This window comes from Cydia splendana, chromosome 3 (genome assembly GCF_910591565.1).
Source record: "Cydia splendana chromosome 3, ilCydSple1.2, whole genome shotgun sequence".
Classification (NCBI taxonomy): domain Eukaryota; kingdom Metazoa; phylum Arthropoda; class Insecta; order Lepidoptera; family Tortricidae; genus Cydia; species Cydia splendana.
In genome coordinates, this window is record NC_085962.1 from 1885666 (window position 1) to 1907567 (window position 21902).

The 21902-nt window shown below is 43.7% G+C and overlaps 1 protein-coding gene across 1 annotated transcript in view; it reads left to right on the top strand.

Annotated features, from left to right (window-relative positions):
- Positions 1 to 348: 348 nt before the first annotated feature.
- Positions 349 to 21902, top strand: part of LOC134806444 (fat-like cadherin-related tumor suppressor homolog) — a 56693-nt gene continuing 35139 nt past the window's right edge. The window contains exons 1-19 of the mRNA XM_063779724.1: positions 349 to 420; positions 3129 to 3298; positions 5935 to 6157; positions 6787 to 9453; positions 9777 to 10053; positions 10280 to 10386; positions 10831 to 11041; positions 11376 to 11587; positions 12063 to 12326; positions 14354 to 14558; positions 15014 to 15153; positions 15791 to 16050; positions 16175 to 16413; positions 16699 to 16891; positions 17195 to 17414; positions 19399 to 19719; positions 20695 to 20911; positions 21231 to 21538; positions 21743 to 21836. Of these exons, the coding sequence (XP_063635794.1) occupies positions 3147 to 3298; positions 5935 to 6157; positions 6787 to 9453; positions 9777 to 10053; positions 10280 to 10386; positions 10831 to 11041; positions 11376 to 11587; positions 12063 to 12326; positions 14354 to 14558; positions 15014 to 15153; positions 15791 to 16050; positions 16175 to 16413; positions 16699 to 16891; positions 17195 to 17414; positions 19399 to 19719; positions 20695 to 20911; positions 21231 to 21538; positions 21743 to 21836 (6310 nt within the window). The 5' untranslated portion in view covers positions 349 to 420; positions 3129 to 3146. The remainder of the gene's footprint in view (positions 421 to 3128; positions 3299 to 5934; positions 6158 to 6786; positions 9454 to 9776; positions 10054 to 10279; positions 10387 to 10830; positions 11042 to 11375; positions 11588 to 12062; positions 12327 to 14353; positions 14559 to 15013; positions 15154 to 15790; positions 16051 to 16174; positions 16414 to 16698; positions 16892 to 17194; positions 17415 to 19398; positions 19720 to 20694; positions 20912 to 21230; positions 21539 to 21742; positions 21837 to 21902) is intronic.

A 21902-nucleotide genomic window follows, 5' to 3' on the forward strand; every position in this document is an offset into this window, starting at 1 on the left:
TCCTCACAGAATCGAACTGCTATCAGAGAAGTGGGTTCGTGAGGCTAAAATTGCGACCCTTACAGAAACGAAATGCTACCTACTAGAAAAGTGGGTGGATTAACCTCCTTTTCTACATAGTGCACCATCTATGTACAATAGTCTTTCACCGGCCCCCATAGAAGTCGGTTTATTTTTCGTGAAAATTATTTTCTACTATTTTATGACGAACTATACGAGTAAGTAGGTGCAACAAAGTCAATCGCTCTATATAATTTTTGGCAAACCGCGAGTTCTCAGTTCGGGGCGAACTACTAGTATGTGTACAAAACGCGAGAGTTTAAAGTGTTATGACTTATGTTATTTTATTTGTTTGTTTCAGAAGCCATGCGCGTGCGGTGAGCGTCCGCGCCTGCGCGTTCCGCGCGACTACTTTATGAGGTAAATATTCATAGTAATTTACTACCATCGAACTAGAATAATTTTACTTACTATAAGAAGCCTGATTAGAGCTCAACCTCTATCCCACTTGTGAATTCATACGTAAGTGCGACAGGGAGGCAAAACTTCGTTAGCGGTTCGCAGCAGGCCCTCAGGGCACGGTTTGATAAATATTGTATTGCGATAAGGCTAGGTTCACACGGAGTCAATTTTTCCTGGATTTTATCGAATACCGTAGTTACTGCAAAATTTGTATGGCAACTTTCAAAATCGTTCACATGGCGTCTATGCCGTATGCCGTATAGCCGAATAGACGCCATGTAAACGGTTTTGGAGAAGGATAAGAGCGAGAATACTTGTATAAGTAGCTGTAGTATATATATACCACAACACAAGCCTTATTGAGCTTACTGTGGGATTTAGTCAATTTGTGTTATAGGTCCTATAATATTTATTTATTTATTTATTGTTTAAGCTCCTCAGCCCTTTTTAATTAAGTAAACTAATGGGAATCGTCTTTTATATGGTCTCCCTGAATATTATTTTTAATATATTATATTACTCATGTTTCTTTGTAAATGTCTATGTTTCTTTGTAAACTTATCAGATAAAAATGATACAGTCATAATTGTTCGATTACATATTATCTTCATACCTGTTAGTGTTGTCATCTTGTTATTAATAAGCGGAAAATCGTTATCAATGTTTGTGATAACGTAGCATTGATATTGATAATACATATAAGGAAAGGCGCGACAGGAAAATAGGTGAAGTAAACAAAAATATCCTTATAATACACGTATTATGAGTGCGAAAGTTTGTGTCGTCCAGTGTGTAGGTACCTAGAAGGCCAGAGCACATCGGCTGCGTGTGCGTGACGTGCGCGTGCGTTAAAATGTTAGAGCTCACACGCACACGTCACGCAAGCGGTGTGCCGTCTCTCACAAGGAGCTGTATACTACAATGCACACGTGCGCGAACACGCCTACGCACACGCAGCCGGTGTGCACATGCCTTTAGATGTTTGGTTGGATGTTAGGTCGTTTGATGCTCGGTCGGGCCAAAACTACTTTACGGATTTGGATGAGATTTAATCAACTTATATTCTGAAATAGAACATTTAATAACTATACCTATTTGTTCCGAAATTAATTACTAAGCGCCACTTGCACCATCCCACTAAACCCGAGGTTAACCGGTTAAACCGTTAACCCAGTGTCAAGTTGTTCTGGTAACCATGGTAACTCCATATTTAACTGGTTAACCCCGGGTTAGTAAATGGTGCAAGTGGCTCTAAGGGGTTCAATTGGGGGTTAAAAGTTATCACGCTATGAGAAATTGAGTAAGTAAAGAAAGAAAGTATGTGCATCTCACAACTCTTTACATCAGAAAGTGTATTTTAGTTTTGCATCGCTCGTAGTTAGTTTATCCACAGCGGTACTTATATCGCGTTGTCATTGTAATCGCGCGGCGCCGGTGGCATTGTGTCGCGTCGCGTCGCGTCGCGTTATTACGACAAGACAATGTGGCCCCTTTTCATGCGTCTCGGAGATGAGTACAGTCGGACAAACAAGTACAGTGTACTCTATATAGCGACACTCAAGGGACCGGCTACGTTTTGACGTTATAGAGACTTTTCGCAAAAAATAATTAAATGTCGATGTTATATAGGGAGTGAAACGTTATATCGAGTCACGTTATATGGAGTTAATACTGTATTTCTATAGGTATTATAAATGTATCACCTAACTAAACACTAGTGCCTGTTACAATTCTTTGAATTGGGTTAAACTCTAGGCTCGTTACGATGCAAATGATAAAGCGATACAATTATAAGGAAGTGTAGCTGGGAAACATATTTATCTTTTGCTGCAATTAAGGCATAATTAGAGTGACAGAGAAAGATGTCAGTTGTTTGGAGCTGTCAAACTGAAAGGCCGATATCGTCCGGCGAACTGGTAATCTGTGGGCCCCTTATGAAAAATAGGTAGGTATTAATTCAATGAGATTTTTGAAGTGAAGACTTCTTTAGCGGCGCTGAGCACTTTTTGAGGTGGGGAAAAAATGATATAAAACTCGAGACAGCGTAAGGCGTAACGCGTAACCCTCTCTTTCTACCGCGCGAAAATGTATGCCTGAGCCTGCTGTTTCGTTTTTATTCACCAAAGAACTTTAGTCATAACGTATTAATCAGGTCAATTATTTAAAACTGGACTTTTATATTAAGCAATAAAGCTCAATGTTCTAATCTTGTACGGGCTGAAATACGAGGATCTCACAGTTACATTGTAACTTTATAGCACTCAAATATAATTCAATAAAGCTAAATCTTGATGAAATCGCTAATAAAAGTGAACTCTAGTACTGGTGAATAAAACTCAAAACATCATGACATATTTAGATGCGAGGTCTGCAAGGTAACTTTACAATTTCTATTCGAATTTTAAACAATTAACGCTACAAATTTGAATTTAGAATTTTAATCAAGGTCATTGACAAGCAATTTCGGAACTAAAGTTTTTCAATAGAAAGGAGGATGGGTCAATTATACATATAGTGCTGCAGACATTTTGGACTAGTCATTGAGTTTTCACTTCTGTCGGCACTCCCGGAGTGCAACCCGTTGTTTTTTTTTGTGTGGACCGTGAACAGCAAAATAAGGCCCTACATTGATGAATCAGATTGTACAGAAACTTTTTTATTTTCAGAGTGTGCGAAGGAGCGCCATGTGGGGAGCGCGCGCGTGGCTCGTGCTCGCGGCCGTCGCGTGGAGCGCGCGCGCCGGCCCCGGCCCGCCCGCGCCCGCCTCCGCGACCGCTCGTGCGCCCGCGCTCGCCTTCGCCCATGCGCTGTACAACCTCAGCATACCGGAGAACAGGTTAGTGTGCCACGAGACTTACTACTACCAACCAAAACACAGCAGCATCAGGAAGATGACGAAATAGCGGAGGAACCGCACCCCCGACCTCCTATCCCTATCCCCACCTAATAAAAGAAAAAAGACAAAAAAAAAAGAGGCACCCGTTCGAGACCACCACGCTGGACTCGCGGGGCCCTGAAACACATAATCCTTCTACCCCTCCGCAGTCCAGATCCCCCGATGGACTGCAAAAACAATTGCCTTCCCACCTTCGCGGGAAGATAATCGCCGCTGAAAGAGGCCACGCCTCAAACAGCCTTCCCCCATGCCAACACAGGACATGGAGACGTACAACGAGAGAGAGGTTAGTGTGTTCCTCCGATCCAATACATCTCCAAATTTCAGTCGAGTACGAAACCTCGTTTTTTGAGATTTTCACACAAGATTATTCGCCTAATCTGGCGTTGTCCTTATTGCACTAGTTTTAGGAGCCGCTTCCGTTAACGTGACGGATATATTCACCTAAAATATTATAATCTGAGCTCCCGTCTTAACTTGCAATTTAAGTGGAAACCGGAAGGACCTCCTTTCAAACTCCTTTTAGAATAAAATGAGTCTCAGGTATGTAGGTTAGCTTCAAAGCTTGTTCTTAAAGAGCTCAAGCTTTTAGGCCTTGAAGCTCTTTCATACAGCGAGCCTTAAATCAAACATAAAGCGTCAAAAGCTTAACAGTGTAAAAAAGGGGCTTGAAGGCGTGTAAAAGCTAGCTTTCTTACACCTTAGCCCTAAGTGTGCTGCCACCTAAATTAGCTCTAGTTTACACAATTCTTAAAGCCACTTGAGTGAAAGGTGAAAACGTTCTTAAGTTGTATTTATATTTATATACAGATGTAGTGCATTAGTAGATTGTTAACCAAGGGTTGAAAGGCACCCATTTCTGTCGAGGTAGTTTGGCGCTCGAACGCAGTGAGAGCGCCAATAGTCCGAGACGGAAATGGTGCCTTTCACCCGAGTTAAACACTCTACTTTTCATATCGAATGCGAGGAAACCAAACAAGACAAGGCAATTTCGCAAAATCAGCAATTGAAGTACCTAATAGACCTACGGCCATGATTTTTTTCATTAGGACTTACTTGCAATCGGAGACTTTACAAGTGTAAAGAATAATAACCCCTAGCGAAAATCATTTAGATTGCAATATTTACGAAAATACACATTTTTTAACAAACTGCAGTAATTTTAAAATGGTTTGTACATTATAGTATGAAAATCAGCGGGATTGCCTCTTACTTTTTAATTTTATACTTTTTCGTTCTAAAAGCCGCAACAGGTTACCGGACCGCACCGCGACCTTGGTGCACCGCACCACGTAATAACATAATAAAAGTATTTTAAATATTAAATAACTATTTCATTAATAATATAACAAAATTTTTATCTTGTATTTTATTTTATTTTCATGAATATAGTGCTAAATAACTTTAAAAACCAATTTAATATCGTACAAAGGTTTAACTGTGGCTGTATAAGATGTTACCTTTGCTCATTTACGCAAGTGTAAGGTTTAAAAAAATATTTTTGGTGTATTCCTGTTGGTTCCCGCCTTACGAAATCGAGTAAATAGAATTCAACGAAAGAAACAAGAAAAAATTGTTTTTAACAATTTACTTACATCATTTTTTATAAAAAAAGGATCAACGTGGGATTAGTAAAATTAAACAATTACCAATTGTTCCAAGCGAGGAAATAAAGACACTATTTTTCCATTTTGTTTCCACCCAGTTGTTCGTGGGACGGGGACGCAGAGGAGTACACTACTTTTCTGCGCTAGAGCATAAACGTATCACTTTCTGCGCACCTTTTAGAACAACAACGACCCACTTTCAGAGCATGAGATATGAAAAATTATTTTCCATCGTATTTTCACGGAAACGTACGAACGTGTCTTGCTATTTCAGTCAGTCGGTACGTGCTGACGTTGACTGAAGTAGCATGACAAATACGAACATTTCCGAGAAAATACGATGGAAAACAATTATGCACTACATTTGTAGGCCAACTTAGCCCATTCAAATAAATCCTTATCATTCCACCTTGCTTCATTTGAAGTCTACCCAATAAGTTTCCATGTCTAGTGCATATTAATTACAATAAAGCTTTTTATTCTTACGTTATGGGTTCAGGTCGTTCACGGGCCTTTCGAGCCCGTTCATTTATATAATCGTTTGTGTGTAGACGTTATTGGCCTAGTACGGCAGGTTGCCCGATAAGGCCAGCAACTGCAGGCGGACTTGTAATCTGTGGGCCCCTTTGTATTTATTTAGGTATACGCAGTTACAGATCCAAAACGTACTTATAAATGTATACCGTTACATCAGCATTATAGGTGCTGCTGCAGTAATGCGGCGCAACACTGCCGACATCCGGGCAGCAATAACGATTTCGACATTTGCGGCAGCAATGCAGTCGGCAGCAGTAATTCTGGGGTAGTCTGCATCCGACGGGTACGTTAACTGAAAATGTTTTGTAGACGCTGCTGGAACTCATTCGTCAGTCCGTTCTAGGAGACGTTCGGGTTATTTAAAATAACTTATTTTCGGTAAGGTGGACAATTTTATTATAATAATATTAAAATTTTGTTTTAATTCCCCAGCGCTCCAAGAACAGCGGCGCTCCCGCCACCCGCCTCGCCTCCGCTCGGCGTCCGACTCCCGTCCGGCGCGCACGTCCGTTTCCGGATCCGGCACGGCGACAAGGACAAGTTCTTCAAGGCGGAGGAACGCGCTGTGGGAGACTTCGCGTTCTGCTTCATCAGGACGAGAGCGGGGCACGCTGACGTGCTTAATAGGGAGCGGAAAGACTTTTATAAACTCGAAGTAAGTCCGTCCCAAGTATTTAAGTCAGTCACATTGTTCCAATACCTACGGACGTCCGTATCGGATCCGGCACGGCGGTAATGACAAGTTTTTAATAGGGAGCGGAAAGACTTTTTTAAACTCGAAGTAAGTCCCTTTGAAGTCATTCGAGTCCGTTGTGTGTCCTCTAGCAGGGATAACGATCGATGAGGCCAGCGAGTACTGTCTGGAGACCTCGCCTGGGAAGCCGAAATGACGGAAAACCATGAGCCAGATGGTCTGACGACATTAAAAAGACGGCAGGGGTGACCTGGCATAGAACAACATGGAAATCCATGAAAGGGAATCCATGTTCAGCAGTGGACCCGAATATGCTGAGAAGAAGAAGAATTCGTGTCCGACGCGGACATGCTTTTCGGATCCGGCTAATGACCTGAATAGTAGTAGCAAGTAGTAGTAGATAAATAAATAAATATTATTGTGTGACATCTACATTTGTCCTTTAGCATGGCAAAACTTTAAATCATTGCATTTAAACGGTCGAAAGTGCTGTACAATAATTTCTATACATATAATGCTTGTCGGATTAGGAATTACATTTTATATCTTTTTGAACTTACTGAGATTAATAGAATTTTCCATTGTTTCAGATTCGTGCGACCGCTCAACTGCCTTCCGGAAAGCAGTTAGAAGCGGATACGATCGTAGCCATCACCATCACCGACGTGAACGACCTGAGTCCACTCTTCTACCCCACAGAGTACGACGTTCTGGTCCCAGAGGACACGCCAGCACACGCCAGCGTCGCCAGAGTATCAGCCGAAGACGCCGACTTAGGATTAAATGGGGAAATTTATTACAGTATCGAAGAGAATACTGATCAGTTCGCAGTACATCCTACTAGTGGTGTGGTGACTATTACAAGGGCGTTATCAGCGTCCGAACGCGCTCGACATGAACTTACAGTCTTAGCGCGTGATCGACAGTCTTTACTAGTGCGTGGTGATGAAGCAACGGCAGCACGCGCTTCGTTAGTTGTACGAGTAGCGCGAGCGAACCTCCACGCGCCCGAACTACGCGCTCGGCGTTTACCTGAACTTGTTGAGAACTCCTCAGCAGAAGTCTACGCTATCGTTGCTGTAACGGATCGCGATTCCGGCGAACACGGACGGATCGCGTCAGTGGAAATCGTTGGGGGTGACCCTGATGGACATTTTCGTGTTCGCCCTTCAGCGCAGCCTGGAGAGTGGGATGTGCTAGCTCATGCTTTATTAGACCGTGAGCGGACGCCAAGAGGTTACAATTTAACTTTACGTGCTAAGGATGCTGGTCGTCCTCCGCGCTCTTCCTACTTAACTTTACCTGTAACTATAACGGATGCCAATGACAACGCTCCGGTATTCAGTCGGGAATTATATGAATGTACAGTTTCAGAAACAGCACCTCCAGACACGCCCGTAATAAGGCTAAAAGTATCTGATCGAGATGAGGGACGCAACGCGCGAGTATACATAGAAATAGTAGGTGGGAATGAAGGTGGAGAGTTCAGGATTAATCCTGATACAGGAGTTTTATATACAGCGAAAGAGTTAGACGCAGAGCTTCGAGCGCTTCACACGCTAACAGTAGCTGCTGTAGACCACGGAAATGCTGGCACGAGGAAACAAAGCTCCGCTAAGGTCCAAGTGGCAGTTCTAGATGCGAACGATAACGACCCTGTCTTCGAGCAGGATGAACTAGATGTCGCTGTGCCTGAGAACGGCCCTGCAGGCGCTGTGGTAGCGAGAGTGACCGCCAGAGACGCAGATTCCGGAGAAAACGCCTATATTTCGTACAGCTTAGCTAATTTACAGCCTGTACCATTTGACGTGGACCACTTTTCTGGTGCAGTGCGCACCGCTAGAGTATTAGACTATGAGAGCATGCGACGCGATTATATGTTAAGAGTGCGCGCTAGCGACTGGGGTCTGCCGTATCGGCGGCAAGCAGAATTAAGACTTCGTGTAAGGCTGCTTGATGTGAACGATAATAGGCCACAATTCGAAAGAGTGGATTGCGTTGGTTATTTACCACGTCGCCTATCAGCCGGTGCCGAGATTGTGACACTATCGGCTATTGACTTCGACGCTGGAGATGTCGTATCATACCGTATCGTCGGCGGGAACGACGACAACTGTTTCGCATTAGATTCTGGCACAGGTGTGTTGAGTTTAGCTTGTGATCTAGCATCAGTACGCGCTGATAGCCGAGTCCTTAATGTAACTGCTACTGACGGGACACATTTTGCGGATCCAACGTCACTTGTTCTCCATCTGACAGGAGCAGGGGCCGGGCCAGCGTCAGGTGCTTTAGAATGCCGTGACACTGGCGTAGCGCGACGTCTAACCGAACTACTAGCGGCTGCAGAACGTAGCAACGCACCTTTAGACGCTGATGAATTCCCGCTAGCACCCTCACGATATGGCGAGAATCTACACGCACCTGAATTTATAGATTTCCCTGTGGAAGTTAAAGTGAATGAATCAGTAGCGCTTGGAACGACGCTAGTGCGACTAACAGCTAGGGATAGAGACCTTGGATACAACGGGCTTTTAACATTCGGAATTTCTGGTGGTGATGCGGATTCCGCCTTTAGAATAGAACCTGACACGGGCGAGCTGCAAGTTATTGGTTATTTAGACCGTGAGCGTGAAAGCGAATACTACCTAAATGTATCCGTCTGGGATAGCGGGAAACCACGCCGTTCCGCATCCCGTTTACTACCAGTCACAGTTCTAGATGTCAACGATAATGCTCCTCGCTTCGAAAAAACTTTAGCGTCTTTTAGAGTGACAGAGAACGCGATTAATGGTACAGCGATTTTCCGTGCCAACGCAACCGATCGCGACGCAGGTGAATTCGCAAAGATCACGTATAGTTTGGCGGGCGGTGCTGATGGTGAATTCTGCGTAGAGCGCGATACAGGAATGCTACGCGTTTGTGCAGCTTTAGACAGAGAAAGAAGAGCGTTATACGAACTTACCCTTCGAGCAACAGACGGTGGTGGTCGCTCAGCGGACGCATTAGTCCGAGTAGCGGTAGATGATGTCAACGACTGCCCGCCTCATTTCGGCATCTCATCCTACTCCGCTCGCATACCTGAGGATGTACCTCGTGGTACATTAGTTGCAGTGCTGGATGCGTTTGATCCGGACCTGGGTGCCGGTGGCCAGGTCACGTACTCGCTGCCAGATCAGGGTGATGACGCTGTGTTCGTTGTGGATGAACGCTCGGGTGTGCTGAGGACAAACAAACGACTCGATTTTGAGGAGAAGCAGGTTAGTTCTACTCAATGTTACTTATAAAACGTAGTGACATGACGTAATTCATATTAACAAGTTTATCGTTAAATATAACGATATGCCTTTAGTCACGCGCGATATTGCGTCCAAAATGACAATCAAAATTCAATTCTAAGTTACAAACCTTAACGTTGTTTTTTGTCTAGAGTTAAAAATCGAGCTAAGTACTCCTTTCTACTTAACAAAGTGACACGATGTCAGTGAAGCTAGTTCTTTTAAGACGTCAAGCAATGTAGTGAGACTAGTGAGCTAAAAAGTGCATAAAATGTATGTGGTTTTTACAGAATTTGTGTTTCCAGGTGTACGGCGTAACAGTTCGCGCGACCGACGGCGGGCAACCCGCGCTCTGGTCCGAGGCCACCCTCATCGTTGAAGTATTAGACGTGGATGAAAACGCTCATGCTCCAACATTCGCTGAACGCGTTCTGACCGGATCTGTCCGAGAAGACGCACCTATCGGGACTAAAGCGTTGCATGCTTTAGCTACGGATGCTGACCCACCAGGGAGAGATTCAAGACTGGCTTACTACATCGTTGGAGGATCTGGGATGGCGCATTTCTCTATAGATGATACTGGTACGTATATAGAAGTAGAAGATTCTGTAAGGTGTAGGCCTCCCTATTGGCTTATATTATACAGCCATGAAAAACGTTGAACTGAACCTACCAGTGTCACTTATGAAACTTGTTGTTCTAAAAATGCTAGGAAGCTCATTTTTGATCTCAAGTTTTGTGATATTTCATGATTTGGAACAAATGTTTTATCATAGGATATAACAACACAGTTCCGTTCTGTTTATAGGAGTAATCCGAACGCTGTCCCCTCTGGACCGTGAGAACATACCGCACTACTGGCTGACGGTGTGCGCTCAAGATCACGGACTCGTCCCGCAACATACCTGCGTTGAGGTAAGTCTCTTTATTCCTTTTAGTTGACCTTTTGTTATCTCTGAGAGAGCTCTCAAAGATTTGTTATCAACTGACACAGCTGGAAAGGGTCTCATAAACTTGTGTTAAGTGGGGCAGCTTAGAAAAATGTCCTCCTTTACTTTCAAAGTTGTAGATTCGCCGTTTACCATCAAGGGATATTTGCCACCGTCATCAAAAATATGTATCTAGAGTATCTAGAGCAGTGGTGGGCAAAGTACGGCCCGTGAAAGGATTTTATCCAGCTCGCCGCGGTCCTTCGAAAAAATGTGTAATATGATCATACTGACCGTGATATAATAAAAATGCATTTGTGCTGTAAATCTGGCCTTCCTCTGAAATTCCTTCAAGTTTCGACCCGCCATGAGAGAAGTTTGCCCACCACTGATCTAGAGGTTTACTATATGGATATAAATTGTATTACAGGTCTACATCGAAGTGGAAAACGTCAACGACATGGCGCCGTGGCCGGAACGCGCATCGTACTCCTCATCCGTACCCGAACACTGCGTCGCCGGTACAAGAGTAACCGTTGTACACGCTGACGATGCCGATGATACGCCAACTCCATCTAATATAACGTATACGATCGTCGCTGGCAATCCGGATGGGCTGTTCTCTATTGATGAACATACAGGTATGGATTTAGACACATTCCGATAGGAACATGACTCAGTTTTAAGTTGACATTCGGTTCACGACTGCAGTTTCTGGTGCATCATTGAGGCGGCGAGAAATGGGCGATATCATTGTAAATATCAATCAAATTTGCCGTAGTTGAACATCATACATCATTCTGCCTGCTATGTGAGATACTGTTAACGGAAGGATAATTCGTCATCCAACTGAATATCGATAAATTCTTATTTAATTTCATTGGGATTGTGAAGAAATATCCTCTGGCCCAAAAGAATGCATTTTTTCTAAAATCTAATCAAATGTGGTATTAATTTAAGCTTTGTTTTTCGCAGGCGAGATCGTAACGACCGGCCGCACGCTAGACCGTGAAGCGACCCCCCGGCACGCGCTAGAAGTCTCCTGTTCAGACGGAGAGCTTGCAACCACCGTCCGTGTTTTGGTCACGTTATTGGATGTGAACGACCATGCACCGGCGTTTACGCAGCGTTTCTACGAGATCAGAGTACCAGCGGCTGCCGCTATGCAGGCTGATCAAGCTGAAGAGGTAGGATTGAATAATCAATTGTAGAACCTGTACGTTTGAAGGTCCGTTCTGTACCCTGATGAAGTAAAAGTTTGCTGGAAACAACCGCCCGCTCACTAGTTGCTAAACGTGAACGACCATGCACCGGCGTTTACTGAGCGCTTTTATTTTTTTATATCAGGGTACCGGTGGCTGATAAGGCGGATGAGCTAATCTGATAATGTTACTATATAACTTTGTAGGTTAAAAAGTTTACTGTAACCTGCAGTAATGGTCAAGCAAATTAAACATATAGATGAAGTGATAATAGAAAGTCAAATTAAAACAATACTGCTACTGCCTCAACGCTAATAGTCGAAAGCTTTCAAACTTGCCTTTTACTAGTAAGAGATGTAAGATTTACTAGTAGCAAAAATTTCTATCCCTTCATCTAAGCAAAATTAAAGTAGTCGGAACTTTCAATTCTTAAATTAATTGGCTATTTTTTCTAAATCAGGGTGAAGGCAGCAGTGCCGAATGGGACAGCGACGACGAGGACGACGGATCCGGCGCGCGTCCGGCGTGGGACGAGGACAACGAACCAACCGGCGCCTATGTCGCTACCGTCGCTGCACTGGACGACGACTTCGGCGCCAATGGCACTATTAGATACAGCTGGCGGGCGAGGGGAGCGGCGCGCGGGGTGTTGAGAGTACAGGCGAAGTCTGGAAAGATCTTCGTTACTAGGGCGTTGAGGAGACATGACGCTTTTGACATTACGGTGAGCTGATTTTTCTGTATTTTATTTGTAGCTAGGAGTTGCCTTTAAATCTTGAACGAGGATAGATTCCACTGGCATTTACGTCGCTACAGTAGCAGCTATGGACGATGATTACGGTGCCAATGGCACTGTTAGATATATGTAGTTGGAGTTGAAGCTTCAAACTTTTTTTCTTCTTTCTTGAAATTTTGCTCTCCCGCGGTTCCGAAATACTGGAATATCGAATCCTTGAACGAATACTTATATCAAGAACGTAGCTGCGCTGGACTATAAATCAAACACTAATTTATACACAGCTGGCGATTGCGGTACAGATTTTACTTACACTTTTTAGACTAGATTTTGGTTTGATGTCATAGCGATACTTAATTCTTTCTTATAGGGGTAATTCTTATTCTTATGCATTTTTTGTGTAACACGTAAGAATAGCATGTATTTTTGTGAAAATAAATAAACTCTATATCAATATACTTAGCAATTTACCTCTAGTTTTAGGTCAAGCTAAAAGTATTGCCCTAAGAGTATTAGAAACATATTAAAAAAAAATTACAAGTGCGAAATGTCACGGACTGTGTAGTGTGACTTCCCCAGATTTTGTGATATATGATTTTTTTTTGAAAAAGTATGATGTGATTTTACAATAATTTATATCAAATATAAAACACTAATCCTTGTTCTACAACACTGTTTAAAAATTGTATGGATTTATAACGATTTTATATAATTTTATATAACATACATTTTGTGATTAGTTTTCGCGTCACCACCGCGCGTGGTAATATAAACATGCGGTACTCGGTAGAAAAGTATCTTTACTACTGGCAGTCTTATTAAAGTTTTTTTAGAACAGCAACACTGTGTTGTTGTCAGGTTTACAAATGGCTGAAGGGAGAAGTTTTGTCGAAAATTAATTATTTGTGTTCATTTGAAAAAACGGTCAACCTTAACGCGTCACCGCCGTGTGATGGTTTTAAAAGTAAGTTGCAGTTTCACGTTATTGTTTGTAATATAAGATATACCTGAAACATTGCAGATTAAGCTAATTATTTAACATTTGTAAAATCAAAGGAAATGTTCATGTAATATCGAACATGTTCCAAATTATCACGACCGTGGCCTCAAAAATCTGTCACCGCCACGGACTTTTGAGTCCACGTTCGTGACATATAGACACGTGGTCATGTCATTCTTAATTCGTTTGATTAATTTAGAGGCACATGCACTTTTCAGAAATGCATTTTTATTAGCTACAGATCATTTGCTATTATTGCCCGACTGCCAAAGCAAAAAAAAAATGTTTTTCGCTTGTATGTATGTATGATGTGTATCCAATTCTTTGTCACCCTCTACAGCTTTTATAGTTTGACGGATTTCAATGTCTGAGTTGTCATTAGGTTTGTCGTAGTCATAGGAGTGACTTAGGCTATGTTAAAATAACTATATAAATCAAAATAGCCGAGTTGGCCACCAAAATGCCGAAATGTCACTGAGGGACACTTTGTCACAACCGTGTTTATGTACTCATTTTATTTACCTTTCCTGAGGGTATTAAGCTTGACCATATGAATCAAAAAATTGCTTTTTGTATGTACTTTTGTTATATGTAATAAAATGTGAAAAATAAAAACGTTTATGAAAAAAAAAATTTTTTTGGACACCATTTAAGAATCACCCATAGGTATTTTAGATTTTAACCATACTACGTACGCATGTCGTAATTGCTTAAATTGTAGGATGGACAGTTGCCATCAGATATATCGGAGAGGCCGAGGTGTTCAAAAATATCTGAACACGCACTCTAACGCCTTGACAATAAAGGCGTGTAAGATATTTGTGAACGCCTTGTCCGCTCTAATATATCTGATGACTGTCCATGGAAATTGCTCTATAGATAGGACAAGAGCCCAGACCATTTGATTGGGTCGGTTGATTTAACTTCCTAACTATTGCTCCATTCGGTTTAACAGGTTTTTTTTATAGACAGAAGTATATATCACAAAAAGTTCACGATATACATTTTTCTACAGGTCCGCGCATGTGACGGCGGATCCCCAGCTCGCTGCGGCGTGGCCCGTGTATCTGTCCGCGGAGCCCCACGAGGCGGGGGCGGAGCACCCGTACTCTCAGCCCCATCTCCCCTGCAGGTCGCGGAGTTGGACGCCCCTGGCTTCCTGTTGCATGTGCTACAGGCTACGGATCCGGATGGCGACCGGGTTTATTACGATATTGTTGGTAAGTTTCCGGATGTTTTGGTTCAGCTTATGTAAATCTATATTTTAAGGTCAATTTAAATGGCACTATTATTGTTGTTTACATGACAAACAGAAAATCCATGTTGCTTGACCTGGGCATATGGTCATTTTGGATAGGTAATCTTTGGCGCCTACTCTATAAATTTGGGATGAACTATATATGGATTCGTCATTTGAAGCGAGAGCTGTAAGTAGGTATTATGCCTAAGGCGCCTCTACACTGCGGGGAACGCAACTCTCTTATACTTGGTACCTGTTTATAATTATAAACTACCGCCATTTTTTTCGTGTGAGGCGTTTTATCAGCACCTGAATAGACATTTTCAAAATTTCACTTTTATTTCTAACTTTCTTATGGTGATATAAATAACAAACAGGTTTGATGACGATTCAATTGAAGCCATGTAATATGTAAATTATGCCTGTTTTCCACAGATGGCGACGAATGGACCGAGTTCCTAGTGGGCCGCGAGGATGGTTCGCTGGTTCTAACGAAACGATTATTACATGAACGACGCGATCGTTATGCACTCACAGTATCTGCTAGCGATGGGACTAACACTGCTACAGTCATTGTAAGTACTGATCAGAGATCGGGTACGAGTATGTATGTCTCGCTACACTCGCTGGTTCTAGGGAAACGATTTATACACGAACGACGCGATCGTTATGCACTCACAGTATCTGCTAGCGATGGGACTAACACTGCTACAGTCATTGTAAGTACTGATCAGAGATCGGGTACGAGTAGGTATGTCCCGCTACACTCGCTGGTTCTAGCGAAACGATTATTAGTTATTACACGAACGACGCGATCGTTATGCACTCACAGTATCTGCTAGCGATGGGACTAACACTGCCACAGTTATTGTAAGTACTGTTTTATTGTCACTACTATTATGCCAAATAAACCCTCATCCTATAGGAACAGTGGTCCATTCGTTTTAACAACTCGGTTACAGAATTGAATCATGTTTGATTCATCTTTCTAACTGTCCCCTTTTTGCGTATCTATAGGATCTATCAACGGACTCCCATTGCCATGGTCATCCGTTTAAAATTAATACTCAAGCGGCAGATGTCTCCATTTGCCACCTCTACAATAATTCACTATTGTATTCTAAAGTAGTGCTCTTGCACTTCACATGTCGTATTGGTATAGGTATTGGTATACCTATTTACCAACAGCTGATACATATACTTTATTCTCAGGTAAACATCACAGTAATCAACGACGCGAACGAAGCAGGCGTCTCTTTCTCTCGCGAAGAATACACCGTCGACGTCTCCGAATCCGCACGTGCAGGGGAGGCGCTAGCTGCACTACGTGCTCATACGGGGGAAAGAGAAAACGAGGAGGAGGGAGAGAGACTGTTATATGGGTTACATGCTGCGCGGGCGCCAGCTTCAGCGAGGCTGTTCCGTGTACATGAGTTGACGGGAGTTTTGGAACTGGCTCAACCATTAGACAGGTAAGAGAATCTTACTTGTGTATTGTCAGCGTCTTAAGGGTGCGCCGATGTCACCTTGGCTTTAGCCCTAGATTATCAAAGTTCAGTTAAAGCAATTGAGCTAATTTCCTTTAAAAATCCTCAGAGAAACAGCCCACATTCACGAGCTAACCGTCTGGGCGCGCGACCAGGCCCCTCGCGCGTCTCGCGCGTTCGCCCGCGTCACAATACGAGTACATGATGATGATGAACACGCCCCGGAATGGCGGAGACGATTGGCGGAGGCGAGATTACCGAGGAATGCTGCTATTGGGACGCTTGTAGCGGCGCTGAGGGCAGCTGATAGAGATGCTGGTGATGCGGCAAGGATAGAATATTCACTAGGTAAGTTGTTTTCAAGAGCAACAGGCTAAATATATTGATAATGGTCTCATTTTATACTGTTTTTGTGAGGATCAAATGTCTATATGTCATGTTTAGTTACTTTTGCTGCTGACTTGAGAATGAGCTCACAAAATATACATTCTCTCATACTCTCAGAGAATCTCTATCTCTACATATTCTCAGAGAATGACCGCTGACTGTTATTCTGATTACGTTAAAAAAATCTTCTGTATCAAACGGCATGATTCATTTTTTGAGCATTGTTAACATTTCCATTACTTCCAGCGGGCGGCGACGCGGGCCTCTTCACCGTGGACCCCTCGCTCGGCGACGTGTACCTGTCCGCCGCGCTGCCCGCGCCGCCCGCGCCGCGCGAGTACACGCTGGGCGTGCGCGCCGCCAACCCGCCGCCGCACGCGCGCGCCGCCACGCTGCCGCTGCACATCACCATCGTCGAGCCCGACGTGGCGCCCCCACAGTACGATCCTACATTTTCTCATACCACAAAATTGTATTATTAATCTCGCAAAATTGTATCGTAATGACATCTGTCAGCGTACCCATCGAATTTGAAAAATACTACAATAAAATGTTAAAATTTGGTGCCGTGACCAGGATATTCAAATGCTTTTTCTTATTATCAATCTTTAGTTGTAAAATATTCAGTGGTGCTTTATCTCTTTGTACACCCAGCTGCAGAATTTCATAATGACTGTATGTATCTGTAATGAATAGGTGACATTTTACTGGTCTTTGAATTAATTAACGTTTTTTGTTTTAGGTTGGCAACAGATTCATACGTATTCGAAGTAGCCGAGAATGAACCTCCCGGCGTAGTCCTAGGCGCCATCGAAGCCCGCGGCGCAGCCCTACGATACTCCCTACAAGGCGGCGAGGGACGCTTCGCCTTAAACCCGGCCGCTGGGCTATTGGCCACTGCTGCAGAGTTAGATTACGAAGAGACAAGCTTCTACAACCTCACTGTTACAGTGTTCGCAATGGTATGTTTTTTCACTTTTACAATACACTCGGCGTCACGGAAATCACACACCCACCGATTTTTGTTTTAAGCGAATATAGCTCTTATCATATGTATTATACCCTCACAATATATACATCATTTAAAAGCACAATTAATAAGCATTAAAACATGAGTAAAGCATTTTTGGGAAAAATAATAATAATCACGAAATTACGGCGTTCTGAAAGAACACCTACAATACGCGTTGTAAGGGTCGCTAGTTGCGTTACCTTGGATAGGTTTAAAAGGGGGGGTAAAAGTGGAATATGGGTCATTCGGTATCCAGAGTTCACAGAGGTCACACCGGAACAGCTGGAGAAAGAAAACACCCCAAGAAAATGGATACCACGGAAGCAGAAGCAGCTCAAGCAGTAGCCCTGGTGGAATCAGGAATGACGCAGTCTGCGGTTGCTCGGCAACTCAACATAAGCCGTTTCCGAGTTCTCCGAGCAGTTCATCGATTCCAGAGGACTAGAAGCTTCACCAGGAAGCCTGGATCCGGAGGACAACGCTGCACTTCCGAAAGAGACGACCGCTTTATTGTGTCGACGTCTTTGCGGAACCGTTTCTCCAACGCTGTCCAGCTGCAGCAACAGCTGCAAGCAGTTCGGAGAACGGTGGTGAGTGTCTCTACAGTAAGAAGAAGGTTGCGGGAGAAGAAGATCATGCCCCATAGAGCGGCTACGGGTCCCAAATTGACGGCAGAGCATCGGCGAGTCAGACGTGAGTTTGCTCGCGAACACAAGGATTGGACGGTCGACCAATGGAAGGCTGTCCTCTTCTCCGATGAGACCAGGGTGTGCCTGTTCTGCAACGATAGGCGCAGAAAAGTGTACAGGAGGCAAGGGGAACATTATTCACAGGCCTGTCTTGAAGAAACCGTCGGATACGGAGGAGGATCCTGCATGTTCTGGGGTGGCATTTCCCTCGCCGGCAAAACCGAGCTCGTTTGTGTTTCCCGCACTGGTGGTGGTCGAGGCCAGGGATCCATGACTGCTCATCGGTACATCACAGAGATCCTGGAGGACCATGTGGTTCCATACGCCGAATTTGTCGGTCCTGGATTCACATTCATGCAGGATAACGCCCGCTCCCACACAGCGTTGATTGTTCGGGACTACCTTGATCAGGTTGGGATCACCGTCATGCAGTGGCCAGCAAGGAGTCCGGACCTGAATCCCATAGAGCACCTTTGGGATCAGCTAAAACGGAAGGTGCGGTCACGTAATCCTGCACCTGCGACCCTGGAACAGCTTCGAGATGCCGTCATTGAAGAGTGGGATGCTATTCCTCAAGAATACGTCGTGTCTCTCGTGAGGTCCATGAAGGCTCGCATGGAGGCAGTCATTAAGGCCAGAGGAGGCAACACTAGGTTTTAAGTTTAGTTTTAGGCATTTGTATTCCGATATTTGTTGATTTTATTGTGTTTTAATTTGTTGATTTTTTTGCATGAATATACGATTTTTATTTCTTATTAAAAAAGGTGCCTTTTTTTTACTCTTTAGTAACTATTGCATTGTTTTTAAATGAAGGGTTAAATTCTCTTTAAAATGATCCCACACACTCATACTTTACCTTCAACAACATAAGGTTAACGGCTTGAAACAAAAATCCGTGGGTGTGCGATTTCCGTGACGCCGAGTGTATTTGCAATGATATGTTTCTTACTACGGACGCCGACGCCGCAAGGTCGTTTTCTGGCTGGCAAATTTAAATCCCTGGTACTCAAGGGCTTAAAAGCGCTCAAAAATTACGCTGGTATTCATGGGCTTACTGCTCGGCCACGACATTACGCTACTGGTGACGGCGGCAATGACAGCCATAGGTGGGAACGAAAGGTCCGATCGCTATGTCTCGCTCCAACCTATGGTTATCGCTGCCGCCGTCGAAAGTCGCGCCGTTAAAAGGGCTTTAAAAAAATCTGATAGCTTAAACCATTCCATAATATGTTTTCTTTTATACAGGGTGGAGGCTCAGCAATCGCCCACGTCGCCGTACACGTTCTGGACCGCAACGAATTCCCGCCCGTCCTCATCTCCCGGCGCTATCACGGACGCGTGTCGGAGTCGGCGTCGCGCGGCGCGTTGGTCTCGCGCGCCGCCGCCGACGCGCCGCTCGTGCTCGCGAGCGCCGACGCGGACTCCCCGGCGCACCAGCAGAGGGCGTTTGAGATACTACAGCCGGCCGCGGCGGCGCTGTTTGCAGTCCACCCGACGACGGGCGCGCTGCTTATTAGAGCGCCTTTGGATTATGAAACGGCGAAGAGGCACGAATTCACTGTTAAGGTAAATGTAAAATAAAATTTTCACCTCAGCAGCTCGAACAAGGGTACTTTGCTTCTTAAAAACAGTGAGCAAAATGCGATTTTGCTCACTGAGTCATTTTGTCTCACTCAGTGAACAAAATCGCATTTTGCTCACTAAGTGTGTCTCACTCAGTGAGCAAAATCGCATTTTGCTCACTGAGTGAGACAAAATGACATTCAAGTGACCTTTATAGTCAAATGTCATTTCAACAAGTTCGATATGTGGGTTCTATTATCTCTGTCCCTTTAGGTATGTTCTCACTGCTTAGGGTGAAAAGTTTTGTGTACTACACGAGATCAAAGTTATTTACATCTCGTGCGCTTTTGAATCCCTTACTACGCTCAAGATTCTAAATTAGATTCACTCGCTACGCTCGTGAATCTATTATAGAATCTTTCGCTTGCACGGGACTCAAAATAAGCACTCGAAGAAATATCAAACTTTGATCTCTTGTTGTACAAATAACTATTTCAGTATTTTTATCCTCTAAAATTAATCCCATCAAAAACATTACATGTAAAAAGGTGCAAGTCTCGCAATGCTTCTACTACAAAAAAGTTTTGAGGTGTAATGTGAAACCAAGTCGGTTATTTTAATCCAGTGCCAGGGGGTGTTAAAACAGTATCAATAAGATATCCTCTAATGACCTGTGGCAATGGAAAAATTAATGATGCGACCTGTGTGTCATCCACTCATCATCTTACTTATATAGGCGTCGACAGGAAATGACTGGGGTGAATGACACATAGTTACACAAATTACAAATTGCAAAAAACGGTAGTGAATGTAATTTCGGTCATGTCGCTATCGGTACGAAAAATATAGCAATTATACATCTCACATAATGTACTTTAATATAAAGTTAATTTTAATATCACCGATACAAAATTCGCTTAGCACTAATTGTGATAGTCCATATTTTGCCGACAAATTAACGTGTTAAATTGACATCAGGTGATGGACATGGGCTCACCGCGCCTCCCGTCCGACAGCACGGCCACAGTGATCGTAGACGTCGAAGACGTTAACGACTGCGCTCCGGTATTCGAACGATCTTCGTACGACGCAACCGTATTGCTTCCGACGGCGGCCGGTGTTTTGGTACAAGCGTTGAAGGCTACGGATGCGGATCTGCCGGCAAATGGGACGCTGAAATATGATATTATTGAAGGTATTATTTGCTTTTAGTTGGTGATATGCTCATAATTTACGGCATGACTTCATATAGGGCACATTAATGCATTAGAAAGAAAAAAAATCTAACACATAACTAAACCCTTGTAAAGTATACACAATGTCCCTATTCTATGTGAAATATTCCCTCCAAACCTTCAAAAAAGCTAGAATGCTATAAATAAGTTTGAATGCATTAACATAGACGGCTCGCGGCATGGATGCACGTCCAGAATACAGCATACGACGTTGTGTTTAAGAATATCCTCCGACATTACTAACCTATTTCTATTTCTCATTATTTGTTATATTTACAGGCGACGCAGCCGGCGCGTTCACCGTCTCCCCAACCGGCTTAGTAACCGTATCCCAACCCGACTTACTTCCGGACCTCGCCCGTCTCCGCGTCCGTGCGTCGGACGGCCGCTGGTCCGGCACGGCACGGCTAACCGTACGCGCGCATCCGGCAGAACCAGCCGGATTAGCGTTCGCTCAGCCGGAGTATTACGGGGCTGTAGCGGAGAATAGTACGAGGCCGGCAACGGTGGCGGTACTGTCCGTGCTCGGAGCGGCACTCAATGAACACGTTGAGTTCTCTATACTGAACCCAGTTGAGGGATTTGAGGTGAGTTATTTGTAACCACTAACCAACTATTAAGGCCCTATCTTGCTGTATAAGATGGGCCTTCATAAGATGGACCCTAAGTCCAATCAGCTAACAACAGTTTGTGTAATTTGACACTTTAGCTTGTTATATAGAAAGAGACAAAATTTAATACAAGTTTACAAAGTTTTATGAATAAGAAAATTATATTGCATTTTATTCTAGATCGGCGTAACATCGGGAGCCGTACGCAGCACAGGGTTGGCGCTTGATCGAGAAGAACGCGACTCTTATGTGCTTCTCATACAATCTCGAAGTGGTATGTAATAAAAAGTGTAAAGTTTACAATACGGTTATAAAAACACTGCTGTACAGAATTGAAACA